At 41.9% G+C, this 23,916-nt stretch overlaps 1 protein-coding gene across 4 annotated transcripts in view; it reads right to left on the bottom strand.

Annotated features, from left to right (window-relative positions):
- Positions 1-1,170: 1,170 nt before the first annotated feature.
- Positions 1,171-23,916, bottom strand: part of LOC106612116 (PH and SEC7 domain-containing protein 2) — a 60,660-nt gene continuing 37,914 nt past the window's right edge. The window contains exons 4-15 of one of the 4 annotated variants that reach the window (XM_045724117.1): positions 19,410-19,598; positions 18,043-18,123; positions 17,428-17,585; positions 14,313-14,371; positions 13,433-13,522; positions 13,237-13,280; positions 12,876-13,069; positions 12,616-12,686; positions 12,271-12,428; positions 10,904-11,048; positions 10,548-10,691; positions 1,171-3,623 (exon numbers count right to left, since the gene is read on the bottom strand). In XM_045724117.1, coding sequence (XP_045580073.1) covers positions 3,405-3,623; positions 10,548-10,691; positions 10,904-11,048; positions 12,271-12,428; positions 12,616-12,686; positions 12,876-13,069; positions 13,237-13,280; positions 13,433-13,522; positions 14,313-14,371; positions 17,428-17,585; positions 18,043-18,123; positions 19,410-19,598 — 1,552 coding nt within the window. In that variant the 3' untranslated portion in view covers positions 1,171-3,404. Of the gene's footprint in view, positions 3,624-10,547; positions 10,692-10,903; positions 11,049-11,164; positions 12,429-12,615; positions 12,687-12,875; positions 13,070-13,236; positions 13,281-13,432; positions 13,524-14,310; positions 14,372-17,427; positions 17,586-18,042; positions 18,124-19,409; positions 19,599-23,916 lie in introns of those variants that run through there. The other 3 variants (XR_001330232.2, XR_001330233.2, XM_045724118.1) reach the window with 3 other exon arrangements.

Raw genomic sequence — 23,916 nt, 5'->3', positions numbered from 1 at the left:
CTACCCCCGTCATGTCATCAGCAAAGTTGATGATGTTGTTGGAGTCGTGCGTGGCCACAGTCGTGGGTGAATAGGAAGTACAGGAGGGGACTACATAAGCACGCACCCTGAGGAGCCCCCGTGTTGAGGGTCAGTGTGGCGGATGTGTTGTTGCTACCCTTACCACCTGTGGGCGGCCCGTCAGGAAGTCCAGGATCCAGTTGCAGAGGGAGGTGTTCAGTCCCAGGGACCTGAGCTTGGAGGGTACTACGGTGCTGAATGCTGAGCCGTAGTCAATGAACAGCATTCTCACATAGGTGTTCCTCTTGTCAGGGTGTGAGAGGGCAGTGTGGAGTGCAATAGAGATAGCGTAATTTGTGAATCTATTGGGGCAGTATGAGAATTGGAGTGGGTCCAAGGTGTCTGGCATGATGGTGTTCATGTGAGCCATGACCAGCCTTTCATAGTATTTCATGGCTACAGATGTGAGTGCTACCTTGACAACAACTGCTCATTGTGTCCACGATGTGGATGTGATGTGTATTAGTAATAAATTGTGAACTAGCTATGCATGCAAGTCGCCAATATTCTTTAACTCAAACTGAAAGACAACATTTTCCACATTATTTCCTTGCCTGCATTACATTTCTCTTATAGAAACATAGTGCTGAGGCAATATTGTCACGTCCTGACCAGTTTAAGGGTTAATTGTTATTGTAGTTTGGTCAGGACGTGGCAGAGGGTATTTGTTTTATGTGGTTCGGGGTGGTGGTTGTTGTAGAAGGGCATTTGATTGATGTATTCCGGGGTTTTTGGGCACTGTGTTATATTCATGTATTTCTATGTTTAGTCTAGTGTATCTATTTCTATGTTTAGTTAATTGGGGCTGGGACTCTCAATTGAAGGCAGGTGTTGTCTCTTTGCCTTTGATTGAGAGTCCTATATATTAGGGTGTGTTTGGGTTTGTATTTTGTGGGAGATTGTTTCTTGTTTAGCTTGAGTAAGCCTTACAAGACTGTTGTGTTGATCGTGAGTTCGTTGTTTTTTATTTTGGTGTTCATATTTGGAGTAAATAAAACGTCAAGATGAGCATCCACAATCCTGCTGCATTTTGGTCCTCCTTTCCCAACGACAACCGTGACAAATATCTCTAGATAAAGAATTTATAATAAAAACATCACCACCAATTTCTATTATATATAAAAGATGACTTTATGAAGCCCTGACAATAATAACTAGTAAAGATGTATTTCACTTTAAACTGCCCAAAACAAACAGAACAACTATATAACATTTCAATTTTTTTTACAACAAAGTGCCCTAGCTTCCTTAGTTAAAACAAAAAAAATACATACTAATATTTTAGACAGGGCCAGCAAAGTAAAAAACCTCACATTTCTATATTACAACAGCACTGCTCTACCCTAAAACATAGGGAAAACAATGGTTAGTTAGCACAACAGCCAAAGTGACAAGGTCGGTCCTCAGAGTAAGAAAGACATAACTAATAATGTATAAAATGGCAGTTCTGATTCCGAATTCCACTTCAGTAAACAGAACTAAGGATCAATGATCCAGTCTCATCACTGTGGAATAGAAAAACACAGGATCCATATAGCCCGTGTCTGGTCTGACCGTGCAAATTTTCCGTACCGCTTTAGTGTACGTAAGAATTAGGGACACTATCCTATCTGAAGTTCAGTCAGGAGAGGGGGAAGGGAGAAAGAGAAGGGGATGAGTTTCAAAGTTCAATGAAGAATAATGTAGTCCAGCAGAACCACTGCCTTCCTTCCTCCCTCCATCTTTACGTGGTTCCTTCCTGGAGAGAGAGCTGGGTTAGTCTCCTCTCTCTGGTCTCCGATATGAATATGATTCTACACCACATGTAACGCTGTGTTCTGTTCACCACTTCCTCTACTTCCTCTGCTACTCAGCACTTCCTCAGCTGCTAACCACTTCATCTACTTCCTCTTCTGCTCACCACTTCCTCTTCTGCCTCTGCTGCTCACCACTTCCTCTACTTCCTCTGCTGCTCACCACTTTCTCTACTTCCTCTGCTGCTCACCACTTCCTCTTCTTCCTCTGCTGCCTCACCACTTCCTCTACTTTCTCTGCTGCTCACCACTTCTGCTACTTCCTCTGCTGCTCAGCCTGTGCAGTCCTGCTGCTTTGTCTTTCAGTCTTTTATTGTTTTATCTGCACTCTGATGATGATATGACAGGAAGATGAGCTAGCTCCAACTCAGGGAGAGGCGTCTTCTCTTTTTCTGCATCAAAGAATAACAACATAGAACACAGATCCTTTACCGTTAGACCTGCTTCCTTTAACCCTGAACCCCTCGTCCACTGGCCATCGCTCAACTTCAAACCCACAACTATGCAGGCTCACACACACACACACACACACACACACACACACACACACACACACACACACACACACACACACACACACACACACACACACACACACACACACACACACACACACACACACACACACACACACACACACACACACACACACACACACACACACACACACACACACACACACACACACACACACACACACATACACACACACTACTTAATCAAAATGTTCAATTCAACAACACATCTCACTTTTTCCCTTAAACTGTTACTCCTCATACTCAGTAAAATTCCTCCATCCCAGCTTCCACTCAGCATAACAGCAGTACAGGTGTCCAGACAGTAACATAGAACTAAGGGTTATACGACATGGCACAGTGCTTTCATTCAGTCTGATATCATATATGAAGCTCAGGTTCAAGTGGAATAAGAAATCTACAATAAATAAATACATATCAATAATAAATAGTCTACACAACAAGGTGATCATCATAACAGTTCTGAGAGTCTGAGTAAGTGTTATTCATCATCATAAGGCTCTCATAGAGTAGGTGTGTTACATAGGCCTGCTCAGTAGGCCTGTTCAGATACACTGAGTCTCCATGCTCTATATGGTCCAGAGAAACCTGTTGAAGGCTCAGGTGAGAGAGACTACTTGATGCTACTGTGCCCCTCCACCCTGAAATCCACCATCCACCTCCTCAAACCAAAACACTCCACACTTCCTTATGATGTCACTTCCTTTATGCAGGTAAGTCCTCTCTCCTCTTTCATCCTTTTTTCCACATCTTCGTGTTCTCTGTTATAAGTGTTCTTATAAGCACGTATAAGCACTGTCAGAGACAATTAGCTGTTGGTTAAATAACACCAGTAATACTGTATAGCTGGAACAATTATTACCGCTTTACTGTGCAATGAAATAGGAAGGAGGGAGGATTTGGGGGAGTTGGTTGGATATGAGTCCAGTGCTTAGGCATTTAGGGGGGTGAGCCCTTTGGCTCAGAGGACAGTTACAGGGGGGTGCATGATGATGTTTTTAAGGGGGGTCTCCTCTCAACTTCGCTGGCCCGGGGCAGTGCGTCCAGAGGCCCTGCCGTTGAGACTGTGCTGGCTGATGGAAGGAGAGGACTGGGTCTTCCGGAGGTAGCCCTCGCGCCCCCCTCGGCCCTCCCCGATCCCACTCATCACGCTAGCCTCTATCTTCTCCAGGTCGTCTGTCTCTGCCCTCATCTTGGCCTGGAGCAGGTTGATATACGTCTCGTACCGACTCTTCTGCAATGGAGAGAGAGGGGGAATGAAGATGATGTGACTATAAATGTGCGTATATCACACATATTGCTCATTTAACACATAGCTATTACACAATGCTCCCCTACAGAGAGAAAGAGGATGAATGTCAAATTAACTCATGATGGGGGAAAAACACAGAGAAAGGGAATATAGGACATTGATATTGTGATTCTGTCACAACTATAACACAACAACAGCACATCTATTTGAGATTTACCCAGACCTACGCACAGAGAAACAGTTACACAGAGAGAGAGAGAGAGAGAGAGAGAGAGAGAGAACGATGATATTAATTAACAATAATTTTGATCCGAATGTGCAAATTCTCCAAACTGATCCGCAAGGTAGATGGACTATTTAAAAATGGTTATTGGACCATAAACAGATTTAGCTCATTAATATACTATACGGTCCAAATAATGATGATCCACGCTTCTTTGAAAATACATAGAATAATTTATCAAGCTACAAGCAATAGAAGACTATTATTATGGTGGGAGATTATAATACATTTTAAATACCTCAATGGACCCTAAAGGAAATCACACTCCAAACAATCACCCTCATGTACTTAAGGAAATCATGAATGTCATGGATATATTGGAATTAGTGGATATATGGAGGCTTAAATATCCTGACCTAGTGAGATATACATGGCGGAGGCTCAATCAAGCTTGGCGTTTTGACTACTTTCTTATGTCATTCTCACTGGGACCAAAAGTTTAAAAAGTGTTGATAGGGGACAGAATGTGGTAGGACCATCAGATAATTGTCATATACATTACTCTTAAAGAATTTCCCTGTGGGAGAGGATATTGGAAATGTAATCAAAGCCTATTGGATGATAACTTGTTGTTAACTAGGACAGAATAATTTATAACTGACTTTTTCCGATATAACATAGGTACAGCAGATGCCCTTATTGTATGGGACACTTTTAAATGTGCCTTTAGAGGCCATGCAATTCAATACTCATCTTTAAAACAAAAGCAATTTAGGTCAAAAGAGTCCATATTAACAAAGGAAATTGAAGGACTAACAGTACAGTTAGATAGCAATAAAAACTGTGCCATGGAGGCTCAAAATAAGTTAGAGGGGAAAGAAATGGAGGAACTTAGTCAAGAAAGATCCAGTGTAATATATTATAAAAAGAAATCCAACTGGATGGAATATGTGGAAAAAAAGCACCAAATTATTTTTTAATCTCCAACAGAAATGCTACCAAAAATGATTTCCTGGAACTTCTTACAAATGATGGAGTCACTCATGATTCACCAAACTATATTTTGAAATAGGAAGCAAAGTACTTTAAGCACGTGTTTTCGTTTTTGTCTCCTGCATCTCCACTAACCAAAATTAATTGTACAGAAAGACTCATGTGAAGGCCAAATTAAAGAGGAGGAACTTCTTGATGCAATTAAAGCCAGGAAAACATCAGGGCTGGATGGCATATAGGAACGTTATTAGCATGTTTTAACCACTCCTATAAAAATGGTAGATTATCAGATACTTAACAAAAAGGTCTCATTTCATTAATACTGAAACAGGACCCAAGTGGTACCTATAAAGATCCAGTCTATTTAATTGGAGGCCCCTTACACTTCAAGGTTGTGATGCAAAAATTCTGGCAAAATGCTTAGCGCATAGAATTAAAAAGGCATTGTCGGATATAATTCATCCTAATCAGACAGGTTTTTTACATGGACGATACATTGGAGATAATATAAGACAAGTACTGAAAACAATAGAATTACTATGAAACATCTGGGAAACCAGGCCTGGTATTCATAGCTGACTTTGAAAAGGCTTTTGATAAAGTATGACTCATTTGATTCATTTAAATTTGTAAGTCGCTCTGGATAAGAGCGTCTGCTAAATGACTTAAATGTAAATGTAAATGTAAATTTATAAATTCCTGGAATATTTCAATTTGGGAGAATCTCTTATAACATGGGTTAAGGTTATGTATAGTAACCCTAGGTGTAAAATAGTAAATAATGGCGACATCTCTGAAAGTATTAAACTGCCAAGAGGAGTAAAACAAGCTTGCCCGCTACCGGCATATCTATTCATTATGGCCATAGAAATATTAGCTATTAAAATCAGATCTAACAATAATATCAAGTAATAGAAATCCAGGGTTTAAAAACAGGGCTTTAAATCCACAACTAGATTCCCTCCACAGCCTCATTGAGGATCTAGATACTTTTTCTAACCTCTCTGGATTAAAATCTAATTATGATAAGTGTACTATATATTGTATCACAACATTTAAACTTTTACATTACCGTGTAGTTTACCAATAAAATGGTCTGACGGGGATGTGGACATACTCAGTATTCATATCCCGAAAGAAAGGAATTATCTCTCTACAATACATTATAATAGAAAGTTAGCAATAGATAAGATCTTGCTACCATGGAAAGGAAAATACCTGTATATTTGTAGAAAAATCAACCTGATTAACTCTTTCGTCCCAGTATACTTATTTGCTTATGGCCTTGTCTACACCTAGCGACCTGCTTTTTAAATTATATGAGCAAAAAATATTCCATTTAATTTCGAACGGCAAGCCAGACAAAATTAAAAGGGCTTATTTATATGATGAATATGAATTCGGAGGGCAGAAATTATTAAATCATAAAGCATTAGACCTCTCACTAAAGGCTTCAGTCATATAAAAGTTATTCTTAAATCCAAACTGGTTCTCTATCAGATTAGTAAGAATGGCCCTTTTCTCTTTATTTAGATTAGAACATCTCACTTTCGGTTATTTGAAAATGAAATCATCTCTAAAATATTGCTATTTTTACAAGCCATAGAAAGTTAGTTGCAATTTCAGTTTAATCCACCAGAAAAGACATAACAAATAATACAACAAATATTGTGGTTAAACTCAAATATACTAATTGATCAAAAAAAACATTATTTGGGGAAAAAATGCTTAAAAAGGGTATCATCTTTGTAAATTATATCATAAATAGGACTGGTGGAGTTAGGTCACACATGCAGCTAACAAAAATATATGGAAACGTCTGCTCTACCCAAAATTACAACCAAACTAACTGCAACATTACTGAAAAAATGGAAGAGGCAAGTGGAAGGGGGAGAAAAGTAAGGAACATGTCTGTCGGCCCTGCATTAAAGACCAAAATTGGTTAAAAAAATAGTGATGAAAAAGTATACCAGTTTCATTTAAGGTCCAAAAAATTGACAGCTATGCCATATAGACTGCAAAATATTTGGGAAGAGATTTTCGATGTACCGATTTCATGGCACATGGTTTATGAGCTCATACACAAAACGACGGCGGATTGAAAACTTAAAATGTTTCTATTTAAATGATTATACAAAATTCTTGCAACCAATAGAATGTTATATGTATGGAGGATACAACCATCCCAGCTCTGTAGATTTTGCTGAGATTGCCTCTGATTGAAGGTCCTATAATTAGGGGTGTGTTGTGGGTATTGGGGGTGGATTGTGGGTAGTTGTATTCTGTTTTGTGCTTGTCACCTGACAGAACTGTTAGTGTCGTTTCTGGTAATTGTATACGCGTTTCATTTTGTTTCACCTTCTTCAATATTAAAAAAAGAAGATGAGTATACACTTCCCTGTTGCGTCTTGGTCCTCCACACACGACAATCGTTACACCTGGATCTAACTCTGCAAATAGCACTGCTGGGTGATTTGAAAAGTCAAAGTGAATCGATCTATAATACAGTAATACTTTTAGCAAAAATGTTTATCTATAACTTACAATCTGTAGAAACTATGAGAATAGAAAGGTCGGGGAACTTTTGTGAAACATCACAGCAAATTTGAAAAATATATGGCAAATAGAAATCAGAACTGGATGGCCTTCAGAGATACAGTAAATGGGAAGGGTTGAGGTTAGCTGAAGGATGGGACTATATTATGTAGAAGCCTAAGTGTTGTTATCCATTAGTTTACTCCAATTAGGGGAGGGGTGGTAGGTTTAGGGGAAAATAATGAAGGAAAATATATGAAAAAATATAAATATACACAGTACCAGTCAAATGTTTAGACATACCTACTCATTCAAGGGTTTTTCTTTATTTTTACTATTTTCTACATTGTAGAATAATAGTGAAGACATCAAAACTATGAAATAACACATATGGAATCATGTACTGAAATAACACAATTATTTTTAAACAAATTCAAATATATTTTATATTTTGGATTCTTCTAAGTAGCCACCCTTTGCCTTGATGACAGCTTTGCACTCTTGGCATTCTCTCAAACAGCTTCACCTGGAATGCTTTTCCAACAGTCTTGAAGGAGTTCCCACATATGCTGAACACTTGTTGGCTGCTTTTCCTTCACTCTGCGGTCCAACTCATCCCATACCATCTCAATTGGGTTGAGGTCAGGTGATTGTGGAGGCCAGGTCATCTGATGCAGCACTCCATCACTCTCCTTCTTGGTCAAATAGCCCTCACACAGCCTGTAGGTGTGTTGGGTCATTGTCCTGTTGAAACAAATGATAGTCCCACGAAGCACAAACCAGATTTTATTTTATTTTTTATTTAACTAGGCAAGTCAGTTAAGAACAAATTCTTATTTTCAATGACAGCCTAGGAACAGTGGGTTAACTGCCTTATTCATGGGCAGAGCGACAGTTTTTGTTTTACCTTGTCAGCTCGGGGATTGTGATCTTGCAACCTTTCGGTTACAAGTCCAACGCTCTAACCACTAGGTTACCTGCCGCCCCCAGATGGGATGGCGTATTGCTACAAAATGCTGTGGTAGCCATGCTGGTTAAGAGGGCCTTGAGTTCTAAACAAATCACAGACAGTGTCACCAGCAAAGCACCCACACACCATCACATCTCCTCCTCCATGCTTCACGGTGGGAACCACACATGTGGAGATCATCCGTTCACCAACTCTGAGTCTCACAAAGACATGGCGGTTGGAACCAAAAATCTCAAATTTGGACGCATCAGACCAAAGGACATATTTCCAACGGTCTAAAGTCCATTGCTCTTGTTTCTTGGCCCAAGCAAGTCTCTTCTTATTGGTGTCCTTTAGTAGTGGTTTCTTTGCAGCAATTCGACCATGAAGGCCTGATTCACGCAGTCTCCTCTGAACAGTTGATGTTGAGATGTGTCTGTTACTTGAACTCTGTGAAGCATTCATTTGGGCTGCAATTTCTGAGACTGGTAACTCTGATGAACTTAACCTCTGCAGCAGGGGTAACTCTGGGTCTTCCTTTCCTGTGTCGGTCCTCATGAGAGTCAGTTTCATCATAGCGCTTGATGGTTTTTGCGACTGCACTTGAAGAAACTTTCAAAGTTCTTGAAATATTCCATATTGACTGACCTTCATGTCTTAAAGTAATGATGGACTGTTATTTGAGCTGTTCTTTCCATAATATGGACTTGATCTTTTACCAAATAGAGCTATCTTCTGTTTACCAACCCAACCTTGTCACAACACAACTGATTGGCTCAAACAAATTAAGAAGGAAATAAATTCCACAAATTAACAAGGCACACCTGTTAATTGAAATGCATTCCAGGTGACAACCTCATGAAGCTGGTTGAGATAATGCCTAGAGTGTGCAAAGCTGTCAACAAGGCAAAGGGTGGTTACTTTGAACAATCTAAAATCTAAAATATATTTTGATTTGTTTAACACTTTTTTGGTTCTGTCAAAGGTGTCGTAAGGGACAGACCAAGGCACAGCGGGTAAAGTGCTCATCTTCTTACTTTATTTCGAGAGAACACTCAAACAAAATAAACAAACGACCAAACAGTCCCGTAAGGCACAGGGCTATACAGAAAACAACCACCCATCAACCCAAAGGAAAAAAGGGCTGCCTAAGTATGGCTTCCAATCAGAGACAACGAAAGACACCTGCCTCTGATTGGAAACCATACTCGGCCACACATAAAAACAAACCTAGAAAATGAAAACTAGAACAAATCCCCTCTAAACAAACCAACCCCAAAACACACAAAAACAACACCCCCTGCCACGCCCTGACCATACTACAATGACAAATGACCCCTTTACTGGTCAGGACGTGACAGGTTACTACATGAGTCCATATGTGTTATTTCATAGTTTTGATGTCTTCACTATTCCTATACAATGTAGAAAATAGTAAAAGTAAAGAAAAACCTGGATTGAGTAGGTGTGTCCAAACGTTTGACTGGTGCTGTATATATATATATATATGGGGATTGGAAATGATGCGGACAATTACATTTGTATTTGTATTTATCTTACTTAACCTTTATTTAACTAGGTAAGTCAGTTAAGAACACATTCTTATTTACAATGACGGCCTAACCCGGCCAAACCCTAATTCGGACGACGCTGGGCCAATTGTGCGCTGCCCTATGGGACTCCCAATCACAGCCGGTTGTGATACAGCCTGGAATTAAACCAGGGTCTGTAGTGACGCCTTTGGCACTGAGATGCAGTGCCTTAGACCACTGTTCCACTCGGGAGCCCCATTGATAGAAGCCACAATCTATTTGCAATATTAAAGCTGATCTACCCCCCTAAAAGAGAGAGAAAGAAAGAAAGAGATGCAATATTTCTCCTTTAAGACAAACTACACACATTGTGCAAAATGATGTAGGCCAATATCTATCTATCTATCTATCTATCTATCTATCTATCTATCTATCTATCTATCTATCTATCTATCTATCTATCTATCTATCTATCTATCTATCTATCTATCTATCTATCTATCTATCTATCTATCTATCTATCTATCTATCTATCTATCTATCTATCTATCTATCTATCTATCTATCTATCTATCTATCTATCTATCTATCTATCTATCTATCTATCTTCCTGGCTGCCTGCCTGCCTGCCTGCCTGCCTACCTGCCTGCCTACCTGTCTGCTGTGTCTCTTACCTCATATATGAGGTAGTGCTCTTTGATTCGGTACTCCTCCCACTCTCTGCTCTTGGGAGAAGGCGAGGGCGGACTCTTCCTGTGTTCCTCCACCTCCATACTCATCTGCTTCAGCTTCCCCTCATGAAACTGCAGCTGCTCCTCCTGCACCAATCACAGCAACCCATTAACCAGCAGTAACAGCCAATCAAATACCACAATCAATCTAGGGTGCACTATCAAACTACGCTATATTTGTGGCTGTGTGTGTACCAAATGTGTGTGAGAGAGTGTGTGCTTGCATTGTCAATGTATGTGATTGATTGAACACACACACATAAGTTAATGTGTATGTGTGTGTGTGTTTGCGTGTGTACCTGGTTTAGCCGGGTAGAAGAGGAGGGCAGTAGAGGTCTACAGAACGTCTTCATGGAGCCGATGGCAGCAGGAAAGGCCGGGGCGGAGAACAGAGCTGCTACCAGGTTAATACGAAATATCCATGACATCATCTCCTCCTCACTCCTACAGAGAGAGAGAGAGGGAGAGGGAGAGGGAGAGGGAGAGGGAGAGAGGAAGGAATCGAGAGAAGGAGAGAGCGGGAGAGAGAGGGAGAGCGAGCGAGAGAGAGGGAGAGCGAGCGAGCGAGAGAGAGAGAGAGACAGGGGGGAAAGATAGACATGTCTGTGTGAGCTCAGTTGGTAGAGCAGGACACTTTTAGTGCCAGGATAGTGGGTTCGATTCCTGGGACCACCCATATGTAAAATGTGTGCATGCATGACTGTAATTCATTTTAGGAAAAAAGTATCAGCTAAATAGCATACATTATTATTATTGTAATATGAGAGAGAGTATGCCACAATTTGTGACAAAATAATATTTGGCTAATAATGTTAATAATATTCGGCTAATAATAACGCCACATTTCTGTACATCATGAAAGTCAGTTATCATTGTGTGACAAAATAACAATGTGCATTAGCGGACACAAAGCTGGTTCACATGATCAGGCCTCCCCTACAGGCCAGAGTAGCAGAGGACCTACGGTGCCTGCAGCAGGAACACTCTCCAGTCAGAGAGAGAGAACAGGCCTCCCCTACAGGCCAGAGTAGCAGAGGACCTACGGTGCCTGCAGCAGGAACACTCTCCAGTCAGAGAGAGAGAACAGGTCTCCCCTACAGGCCAGAGTAGCAGAGGACCTACGGTGCCTGCAGCAGGAACACTCTCCAGTCAGAGAGAGAGAACAGGCCTCCCCTACAGGCCAGAGTAGCAGAGGACCTACAGCAGGAACACTCTCCAGTCAGAGAGAGAGAACAGGCCTCCCCTACAGGCCAGAGTAGCAGAGGACCTACGGTGCCTGCAGCAGGAACACTCTCCAGTCAGAGAGAGAGAACAGGTCTCCCCTACAGGCCAGAGTAGCAGAGGACCTACGGTGCCTGCAGCAGGAACACTCTCCAGTCAGAGAGAGAGAACAGGTCTCCCCTACAGGCCAGAGTAGCAGAGGACCTACGGTGCCTGCAGCAGGAACACTCTCCAGTCAGAGAGAGAGAACAGGTCTCCCCTACAGGCCAGAGTAGCAGAGGACCTACGGTGCCTGCAGCAGGAACACTCTCCAGTCAGAGAGAGAGAACAGGTCTCCCCTACAGGCCAGAGTAGCAGAGGACCTACGGTGCCTGCAGCAGGAACACTCTCCAGTCAGAGAGAGAGAACAGGTCTCCCCTACAGGCCAGAGTAGCAGAGGACCTACGGTGCCTGCAGCAGGAACACTCTCCAGTCAGAGGTCTTTAGTTTGAGGACGTTGGGTCTCTTGCTGTAGTCTGTAGCGCGGGTGGCTAACGCATGGTGGATACGCACAGCGTTCTTCAGGTCCCCCTCACACAGCTCTGCATCAGCCTTATACTCATCCTGTCAACAGGGGGAGACACAAATATAACATCGTCAGAGAGCTCCTACTACTGTGTGTGTGTGTGTGTGGGGGGGGACAGAGAGAGTCACACACACATGCAGCTGAGCTACCACTGCTGCATCCCCTTGTCACCACTACTGCAGTGGTAGAAGTCTGTTTCTATGGTAACGGAGAGGTATCTGGTACCTTCTGGAGATAAAGGATCATCCCCTTTAGAACCGCATAGAACTTCTTCCAGCCTCGCCGTCCTCGTGGGGCTAGAGAGAGAGAGAGAGAGAGAGAGAGAGAGAGAGAGAGAGAGAGAGAGAGAGAGAGAGAAGAGAGAGAGAGAGACACCCGTTATTTCTGACATTGTTTAAATCCCAATAACTGAAGACTCACGCTTTAAGAAATCTCATGTGTGTGATTATGTGTGTGTGGTTGTGTGTGTTTGTGTGTGTCCTCACTGCGTTTGCCGTCCATGTCTGCATGGCTTTTGCGGGTCAGGACACCATGTTTATAGGTGACAGCGTTGAGTAGGATGGGGATGGCGATGAAAGGGTTATTGCCATCCGTTACCCTGGCAACCCCCCTCTTCCCCCCTCCCTCGCACTGCTCCTCCACCAGCTCTGATAGACTCTTCCTGAACTCCTCTTCCTCACTGCAATACAGCAGAAATCAGATATAACATAGGACACACACACGCACGTGCACACACACACACACACACACACACACACACACACACACACACACACACACACACACACACACACACACACACACACACACACACACACACACACACACCTGAGAATGGATACTCACATTGCCCATTCAAGCTTCTCGTTCTTTATTGAATTATACAGCACCTAAACAGGAAGAGGAAGTGAAGAAATCAAAATGGTGGGAGAGAAAACTCACATTACACCTCATTGTACTGAATGAACTTCAGATTAATTTCAACTTTGGAATCTGACCAAATATTACATTAGCAATATTGTCCTAGCATTGATTAACACACCTTTAATAGGTCTTTAGGGAAGTCTTTGCCATCATTTAGGCTATCCAGATTACTGATGAACTGCTGGCAAGACATCTTCTTCCCAATGTTCTGGACAAGAGAAACAAAACCACACAGAGAATTAAAGCTAAATACTGTATCTGTTGAGAAACCTTTGAAATATTGACCACTAGGTGTCAGTGCTGTGCAGTTAGGGCACTAGCTATTCTCATCATCATGCACTATGTGTTGATTGGTTACATTACAGCCACAGATATACTGTATACTGTGCATGGAGAGACACAGAAGAGGTTAGTGCTAAAAACCACTTACCACCTACGGAGCAGGACAACCAGAGGTTACACAGAGGTCACACAGAGGACAGACAGAATGCAGGAGGATAGAGGGAATGAGAGGAGAGGAGAGGAGAAGAAAGGAAGGAGAGAGGGAGAGATTGTGAGAGCGCATGTTAAAGTAACACTGGCTAAGAGTTAGTAAACTGTGGTATTTGGTAGTAGGAGACAGAATTAGGAGGCAGAAGGAGACAGATACAGGAGGCAGGAGACAGAAAGAGGAGGCAGGAGACAGAAAGAGGAGGCAGGAGACAGAAATAGGCAAAAAAAGTAGGACAGAAGAGAGAGAGAGAGAGAGAGAGAGAGAGAGAGAGACAGACAGAAGAGAGAGAGAGAGAGAGAGAGAGAGAGACAAGAGAGAGAGAGAGAGAGAGAGAGAGAGAGAGAGAGAGAGAGAGAGACAGACAGAAGAGAGAGAGAGAGAGAGAGAGAGAGACAAGAGAGAGAGAGAGAGAGAGAGAGAGAGAGAGAGAGAGAGAGAGAGAGAGAGAGAGGAGCTATGTTGATGCAGCACATCAACATAGGTTTGATAACAGAGCTGTACATACGTGTCCATGTAGATCAGTGTTGAGCAGCATTAGGGCGCAGGTTAACGTATGGGCTCCGTCTGTTGGAAGAAGAGAACATGTTATCTAAATGTCATGAGTGACTATCTTATATTTTGAAGTCTCAACAATACCTGGCATAATACTTTATAATATGCCATTCAAAATGTGAATGTAAGAAATGTCATGTTTTTTTTAATGTTTTTTTGGGAGAATCTGGTTGGGGGCAGCTCCACCTCACGGGCAAAACCTTTTAGTGGCCTACCTCTTGATGACGAAGAGAAAAATGAGCAGCTCTATTGTTAATGTCCTGCAATTCTACACATTTTGCCATGGGGCATAGAGAAATCATTGCAGTTTTAAAGCACAATTTTGACAATTCTACACATTTTCCCATGGGATGGTGAGAAACTTTTTCAAATGTATAGCTAATTTCCAGCAATTCTACACATTTTCCCATGGGGCAGAGAGAACATTTTGTAGTTGTAAACTCATTTAATGCGATTCTGCTCACTTTGCCATGGGGCGGAACTAAAACTTTGCAGTTCTAAAGCGAATTTCCTGCCATTCTACACATTTTGCCATGGGATGGAGAGAATCTTTTTCAGTTTCATAGCTAATTTCCAGCAATTCCACACATTTTGCCATGACTTACAATGCCTTCAAAAAGTATTCACACCCCTTAACTTTTTCCACATTTTGTTGTGTTACAGCCTGAATTTCAAATATATTAAATTGAGATTTTTTTGTCAAAGTGGAATTATGTTTTCGGGGAAAAAAATGCTAATTAATTAAAAATTAAAAGTTGAAATGTCTTGAGTGAATAAGTATTCAACCCCTTTGTTATGGCAAGCCTAAACAAGTTCAGGAGTAAAACTTTTCTTAAAAAGTCACATAATAAATTGCATGGACTCACTCTGTGCGCAATAATTGTGTTTAACATGATTTTTTAATGACTATTTTTGAATGACTCTGTACCTCACACATACAATTATTTGTAAGGTCCCTCAGTCGAGCAGTGAATTTCAAACACAGATTCAACCACAAAGACCAGGGGGTTTCCAATGCCTCACACCTATTGGTAGATGGGTAAATACAATTTTTAAAAAGCAGACACTGAATATCGATTTGAGTATGGTGAAGTTATTAATTACACTTTAGATGATGTATCAATAAACAAATAACATTCAGTCACAAATAAGATTCAGGCGTCCTTCCTAACTAAGTTGCCAGAGAAGAAGGAAACAGGGTATTTCAGGGATTTCACCATGAGGCCAATGGTGACTTTAAAATAGTTAGAGGTTAATAGCAGTGATAGGGGAAAACTGAGGATGGATCAACAACATTGTAGTTACTCCACAATACTAACCTAATTGACAGAGTGACAAGAAGGAAGCCTGTACAGAATAAAAATATTCAAAAAAATGCATCCTGTTTGCAACAAGGCACTAAAGTAAAACTACAAAGAATGTGGCAAAGAAATCTACTTTTTGTCCTGAATACAAAGCGTTATGTTTGGGGGCAAATCTAACACAACACATCACTGAGTACCACTCTTCATATTTTCAAGCATGGTGGTGGCTACATCATGTTATGGGTATGCTTGTCATCAGCAATGACTAGGGTTTTTGTTATGATAAAAAGAAACAGAATAGAGGGAAGCACAGGCAAAATCCTAGAGGAAAACCTGGTTCAGTCTGCGTTCTAACAGGAAAATGCACCTTTCAGCAGGACAATAACCAAAAATACAAGGCCAAATATACACTGGAGTTGCTTACCAAGACGACATTGAATGTCCTAGTTACAATTTTTACATAAATTGGCTTGGAAATCTGAGAAAGAATTGTAAATGGCTGTCTAGCAATGATCAACATCCAACTTGGCAGAGCTTGAAGAATTAAAAAAATTATCATTTGCAAATAATGTACAATCAAGGTGTGCAAATCTCTTAGAGACTTACCCAGAAAGACTCACAGCTGTAATCACTGCCAAAGGTGATGCCAACATGTATTGACTCAGGGGGTTGAATACTTATCTAATCAAGATATATTAGCGTTTTATTTTTTATCTTTTTTTGTTACAAATTTTAGAATTTGTCTTCCACTTTGAAATTACAGATTATTTTGTATAGATCCATTTTAATCCCACTTTGTAACACAACAAAATGTGGAAAAAGTAAAGGGGTGTGAATACCTCTGAAGGCACTGTATGCCATGTTAATATGCTATCTGAGTGAGCGTGACCAACAAAGTTAATTGGGACCCCCTGGAAGTCAGGGCCCCGTGCCTTGCATACCCTGTCAGTAATTCGGCAATGATTACTACAAGGTTTAGATAGCTGGCTAGACTAACTTACCTAGTAATCTATAAAACTGACATAGGATAATTGAGTGACTGTCAGTGACTGAGATAACGAGAAAAAAACTGCTTATGCACTACCAAATGTTTAAATTGCACCTTGTGTGTTTTACTATTCTGACTTCCTAAAAAAAGGAAAGGGGATCGGGGCCCCCTAGCGGCCATGAGTCCATAAGCGTACTCTTATGTCGCTTAGTGGCAAGACCCGGCACTGGTTTTTCATTCAAGGTAACAAAGCTGTTATTCTTCTTGTGAATGAAAATGTTATGTTTGTGCTTTTCTAACAACCAGTTTCTGTGTTCATGCAAGTGATTGATTGAACGAATCCTCACTATCAGTATCTGCAATTTGGCAGTATGCCCAGACCTTGTTTTGAGAACAAAAGATATCTCAGTCTCAAGGTCTCAGTTTAGAAACAAGTCTCGTGAGGTATTGGCATGAACCAGTATTGGTCGGTCACATGAATGAAGCAAACGTTAATGATGAATTCATTATGAATGATGAATAAGCTATATCATGCAAATATAACTTGTCTGCAGTATATAAGAGAACTAACTAACAGGACTGCCCCGGGAGAGCTCCTGATCGACATGTGTACTTGGTGCATTGAGTTGGTTGGAACCTCTCCAGTGCGCTGATAATAAAGAATGATTCATAAAAGATTGACTTTGAATGTCCCTGTTTAGAATGTCCAAGACAGTCTTCATCCTCATCATAGTCTTCCCAAGCCTCCCCAACACCCTAATTATAATCATCATCACCATCATCTTCTTCATCATTATCATTCCGTTCGGATATGTCCTTTCCTTCGGGGGCGAGGGCTGTGGGGTTGCAGACACAGAACCTCTTAGAGAAGTGGACCAGGATCCTTTCTCTCTCCTGGGTCTCCCCCATCAGAGGAAAGGCTTTCAGGAAGTTCCTGAGAATTAGGTCAAAGACCAACGAGTGAGAAGGCAGTATTGTTTTCAGGCTAGAATGCAGAGTGTATCTGTCCGTACAGTGATATAGGCCATAAGCTACAGTCTCCATTTCTAGGCTTCCTCACATTTATTTTTGAAATCGATAACGGCGTCGTATGAGTGAGGCTAAAGTAGATTAGTACAATACAATGCAGTGCACATTCATTCAGTGTAAACTCAGTGTAAGTGTGGTTCACCACTCCCAATACAAACATGTTAATTTACTCTGGATATCGGCATGCTGTGGTTTAATACATGCACTCAAGACAGTCCCAAATCATGGCATACTGTATTCCAGGAGGAGACAGTTGACTTTATAGCAAAATAGAGACCCACTACAGCTCTATACTCAGAGAAATCAGTGTTAGGCTAATGTGTTGTGAGCAGTGCTATGAGAATAGTGCTGACTGGGCTTACCTCAGGGCCTTGTCCAATGACAGACCAGAGAAGTCAAAGAAGCTGAGGTACTCTGACGCCACCAGCTGGCTGAACTCATTACTGCATGATGGACAGACAGAGAAGGGATGGGGGGAGGAGAGCGAGAGAGGGGGAAAGAGAAGGGAGGTGACGGGGAGCAATAGAAAGAGAGAGAGAAAGAGAGAGAGAGAGAGAGAGAGAGCGAGAGAGAGAGCGAGAGAGAGACAAAAAGAAAGATCGATATGAAGTTCAAGATGATACAAAATACAATATAAACACTGTGAGACATGAATGTGTATCAGTGACTAACTGAATGACTGTGTGTGTGTGTGTGTAGTCTTGTGTGTGTTTGATCTTGTGTGTGTGGTCATGTGTGTGTTTGGTCTTGTGTGTGTTTGGTCTTGTGTGTGTGGTCATGTGTGTGTGTGTGTGTGTGTGTGTGTGTGTGTGTGTGTGTGTGTGTGTGTGTGTGGTATAGTGTGTGTTTGGTGTTGTGTGTGTTTGGTCTTGTGTGTGTTCGGTCTTGTGTGTGTGTGATCTTGTGTGTGTGTGTGTGTGTGTGTGTGTGTGTGTGTGGTCTTGTGTGTGTGTGTGTAGGTGTGTGTATGTGTGTGTGTGTGTGTGTGTGTTTATGTGTGTGTGTGTGTGTGGTTTTGTGTGTGTGTGTGTGTGTGTGTATGTGTGTTTATGTGTGTGTGTGTGGTCTTGTGTGTGTGTGTGTGTGTGTGTGTGTGTGTGTGTGTGTGTGTGTGTGTGTGTGTGTGTGTGTGTGTGTGTGTGTGTGGTCTTGTGTGTGGTCTGTGTGTGTGTGTGTGTGTGTGTGTGTGTGTGTGTGTGTGTGTGTGTGTGTGTGTGTGTGTGTGTGTGTGTGTGTGTGTGTGTGTGTGTGTGTGGTATAGTGTGTGTTTGGTGTTGTGTGTGTTTGGTCTTGTGTGTGTTCGGTCTTGTGTGTGTGTGATCTTGTGTGTGTGTGTGTGTGTGTGTGTGTGTGTGTGTGTGTGTGTGTGTGTGTGTGTGTGTGTGTGGTCTTGTGTGTGTGTGTGTAGGTGTGTGTATGTGTGTGTGTGTGTGTGTGTGTTTATGTGTGTGTGTGTGTGTGGTTTTGTGTGTGTGTGTGTGTGTGTGTGTATGTGTGTTTATGTGTGTGTGTGTGGTCTTGTGTGTGTGTGTGTGTGTGTGTGTGTGTGTGTGTGTGTGTGTGTGTGTGTGTGTGTGTGTGTGTGTGTGTGTGTGTGTGTGTGGTCTTGTGTGTGGTCTTGTGTGTGTGTGTGTGTGTGTGTGTGTGTGTGTGTGTGTGTGTGTGTGTGTGTGTGTGTGTGTGTGTGTGTGTGTTGTGTGTGTGTGTGTGTGTATGCCTGAAACCCCACTTCTTTCCCAGGTGGCGTGCCACATCGCAGCGTTTGAAGCCCTCCAGGTAAAACAGGCGCTTGGCAAGGCGTTTGGCGGCGTTACATTCGGCACGGCAACCGTTGGCCAGGGTGTCCGTGCTGCCTCTCTCCAGCTGCTCCAGACCGCTCAGCTCCGAGTCCGAGAGCACGTCAGTGACGTTGGTATCACTGAGGAGGACACACACAGGGACATTCAGAGATTAGGACAGACACTCTCCACTTGATAACTGTGGACCTTGCAACATGTGAGGTTGGCATTGTTGAGAACACAACACACACACTGACTGACAGCCTTAGTGAGCTGACAGTATGGCACCTACCTGCCTTACAGAACAGTGCCCTAGCAGGACCACTGACGGGCAGTCACGAAGATGAAAATATAGAATGTTATGATGATATATGGGAGCTATAAACATAATGTCCTCTAAAGAAAAACCTGTCCATTTCATTAGACAAGAATAAACAAATAGATACGATAATAAATATACGAATGTGTGATATTCTATCAACATGAAAGTTACATGGCAAATTAGATACTACTTTTCTCATATAACCCTGATTCAATAATAAAAATCCCCTGAAGACACATAAAGATAGAATATCTGAGACAGAGTCCTTATATCTCTCTATCCCTCTAACCAAAAACACATAAAACATCCTAAACAAATAGTACTGAAATAGTAGTAAAAACAAACGTCAAAGGCCTCAATACCAGACCAGGTGTGCTGGTCGACCCTATCATTTTATGTGTCTCTTTGACATTGTCAACATTCTCTCTATAAATGATCCGGATTGTTCTGCATAATCTAATTAGAGCGATTTCATTCATTCCTACATTCAATACGCCTTCGCACGGTAATGTGTTGGTTGCCGTGGATACAACGGGCGGCGGAACCCGGTGTCCTAGGAGGAGAGATGACAGGCGCAATTACTACCCCTCCCAGGTTGATGTCTCCTACATCACAATTACCCACAATCCTCACTGCAGGCTACAACGTGCCTGCAGAATAGGTACTCATACCTCCCTCTGTACAAGGAAGATGTACTCTTATTCATCCAGCTTAAGACAAACGAGGAGCTATCAACAAAATAATTGCCCTCCCTGCATTCTATTCATCATTATCTTTCATATGCATGTGCAATTACTGCCCTTCCCAGTTTGATGTCGCCTACATCACAATTACCCACAACCCTCAACTAGGCAACAGCATGCAATGAGCACAAGCCTCACACTTTCGCCAAAAGATGTCCAAACCTGCCCCTAGGCTACAACAAACAAATGTGTTTTTTTATCTTCATATCTTACAGATGCATTTCCCTAGAGTTCTCTCCACGTTGGCCACCATGCCTAATCCTAACCACATTTCTGTTCACAAAAAAATTGGCAATCTACTGAATAATGAACAACTCGTGCCAGCCTGGGAGTCATGGCAATCCAGGGGGCCCCAGTGAAGACATACAATGTCCATCAAATGCACAACACACAGTCCTAAATTGAACCCTATTCCCTATAGTACTTTTGACCAGGGCCATTTAGAACAAAGACACTGACTCACAGCCACTGGCATTCAATATGGATTTTGACCCTTGATCTTTATCTTGGATGAAGTGAACTACAGTACAGTTCCATGTACCTTTCATTGTAACTATTATGCATTTGAGAAGTCATGAGTAGATTTCCCCTGAATAGTAAGCTAATTTAAAAGTGAATCGGTGTGTGTGTGTGTGTGTGTGTGTGTGTGTGTGTGAGCCCATACTTAGAGCATGAGACAGCATGTCTGTGACTCACATGGTAATCTCTCTCTCCCAGTTGTGCTGTGCCTAGGCCAGCAAGGGTGTGTCGGGTGAAGGGCATGAGGGCTGTGTCTGTGTGTGTTTCTGTCTCTGTGTGTTTCTGTCTGTGTTTCTGTCTGTGTTTCTGACTGTGTTTCTGTCTGTCTGTCTGTCTGTCTGTCTGTCTGTCTGTCTGTCTGTCTGTCTGTCTGTCTGTCTGTCTGTCTGTCTGTCTGTCTGTCTGTCTGTCTGTCTGTCTGTCTGTCTGTCTGTGTGTGTGTGTGTGTGTGTGTGTGTGTGTGTGTGTGTGTGTGTGTGTGTGTGTGTGTGTGTGTGTGTGTGTGTGTGTGTGTGTGTTAGAAAAAGGGGTGAGTGTGCATGTTATTTATGAGTAGGTCTGTGTGTGTGTCTGTGTGTTTCATAACTGAGGCTTGTAGCTGTACGTGCAATCACTGGCATCCTCTGTGCAATGTCTTGATGGAATAATACCAAGGACTCAGCATTAAGTGATCAAACACAACACCAGTCTAATACACCACTGGATCATTCATAACCTACTGCCCCATCAGTCTCATTCTGTTATTCAAACCCCAACACTTCTAAAATAACACAGCATTCACTGATGCTGCACTACAGTATACTGCCGTGACACTACAGTATACTGCCATGACAATACAGTATACTGCCGTGACACTACAGTATACTGCCGTGACACTACAGTATACTGCCGTGACACTACAGTATACTGCCGTGACAATACAGTATACTGCCGTGACACTACAGTATACTGCCGTGACACTACAGTATACTGCCGTAACAATACAGTATACTGCCGTGACACTACAGTATACTGCCGTGACACTACAGTATACTGCCGTGACAATACAGTATACTGCCGTGACACTACAGTATACTGCGTGACACTACAGTATACTGCCGTGACACTACAGTATACTGCCGTGACAATATAGTATACTGCCGTGACACTACAGTATACTGCCGTGACAATATAGTATACTGCCGTGACACTACAGTATACTGCCGTGACAATATATTATACTGCCGTGACACTACAGTATACTGCCGTGACACTACAGTATACTGCGTGACACTACAGTATACTGCCGTGACACTACAGTATACTGCCGTGACACTACAGTATACTGCCGTGACAATACAGTATACTGCCGTGACACTACAGTATACTGCGTGACACTACAATATACTGCCGTGACAATAACTGATAAAGGCATAGAAATTATAGTCACTTTTTTTTAAAGGAAACAAAGCAGCTTGTTAAATCCTAGGGGCATGTTGAACAACGTTGTTGTCAGTCTCCCATGAGAGTGAGCAATATGTAGCAAGGTCAACAGAGATGGTTCAAATGTATTGATCCGCGTTACAAACCCATTATAAACTGACCAAAGTTCGAACCATACAGATAATTAATTGTAACGTTTTTTTATACGGCATAGTCAATTAGCTATTCTCAAACGTATGGCAATTATACTTCAAGTAGCCACATTTTTCATGATAGTGTTATTAAACTGATTAGTGGCAAATCCATGCTTTAGTTGATTTGCAACGGCTGTCAAAACTGTTCCGCTCAATATTGTAATTGCAAATACAGCACACACTCCCGTTTATTCTGAGTCTGACTGACACAAGAAACTTCAGAACAACTTAACTGTGGGCGAAACCATAAAAAAAACTTACAGAAGTTCGAGAAGCAAGTCGAAATGACAGTCATATTCCTCTTTCCACATTTTCTCTCCCGCGTTCGAGGATGGGAATCAGTGTCAAGGAGCGCACGACATCATCCAGCGGTGTTGGGTAAAATCCGGCATTAGGCTTTTGCGGTATTTATCCATAGGCTTAAACAATCAGATTTTCGTCAGTCTTTTCTGACACAAACGGGACTCGAAGCCCTGCATGTTTATTACCCGGTTTAAGAGTACATAATTATCTAACTATAGTGTTTGTAGCCTACAGCCTTTCCCCACAGTGTGAATGGATATTAGATGTTTCCCGTGAAGGTTCTTGGAAGTCTCCCTCAAAAAAGAATGTGAGGGGCGGAGCGACAGACCACACAATCTACTGAATTATGTTCCTAAATGTTGTTAGTACACAGTCACTCGGATGATCATTCAGGTCTGTACATAACCCATTACGCCACTCCCTCCCTGGTCTTTTCCAACGGTTGCTATGTTGTGATGCAAAGAAAAGCCTGTTTTCTCTTGGCCTAAGGCCCAGAAACCACATAGTTAACATAACTCAGAATAACACTCATATTCTAAAGATGTGTCACATGGTCATATTCAAAGGCAGGTCCACTTCTACCCTACAGCTATGGTAATTTCCCTCTACAATGCATTCGGAAAGTATTCAGACCTCATGACTTTCTACATTCTACAATATCCCATAATGACAAAGCAAAAACAGGTTTTTAGAAATTATTGCACATTTATAAAATGAAATTAAAACTAAAATAATACATTTGCATAAGTATTCAGACCCTTTACTCAGTACTTTGTTGAAGCACCTTTGGCAGCAATTACAGCCTCGAATCTTCTTGGGTATGACGCTACAAGCTTGGCACACCTGTATTTGGGGAGTTTCTCCCATTCTTTTCTGCAGATCCTCTCAAGCTCTATCGGGTTGGAATGGGAGTGTCACTGCACAGCTATTTTCAGGACTCTCCAGAGATGTTCGA

This window comes from Salmo salar, chromosome ssa09 (genome assembly GCF_905237065.1).
Source record: "Salmo salar chromosome ssa09, Ssal_v3.1, whole genome shotgun sequence".
Lineage (NCBI taxonomy): Eukaryota > Metazoa > Chordata > Actinopteri > Salmoniformes > Salmonidae > Salmo > Salmo salar.
The sequence above is the reverse complement of the archived record's forward strand: the minus strand, read 5'-3'. Positions and strand labels throughout refer to the sequence as shown.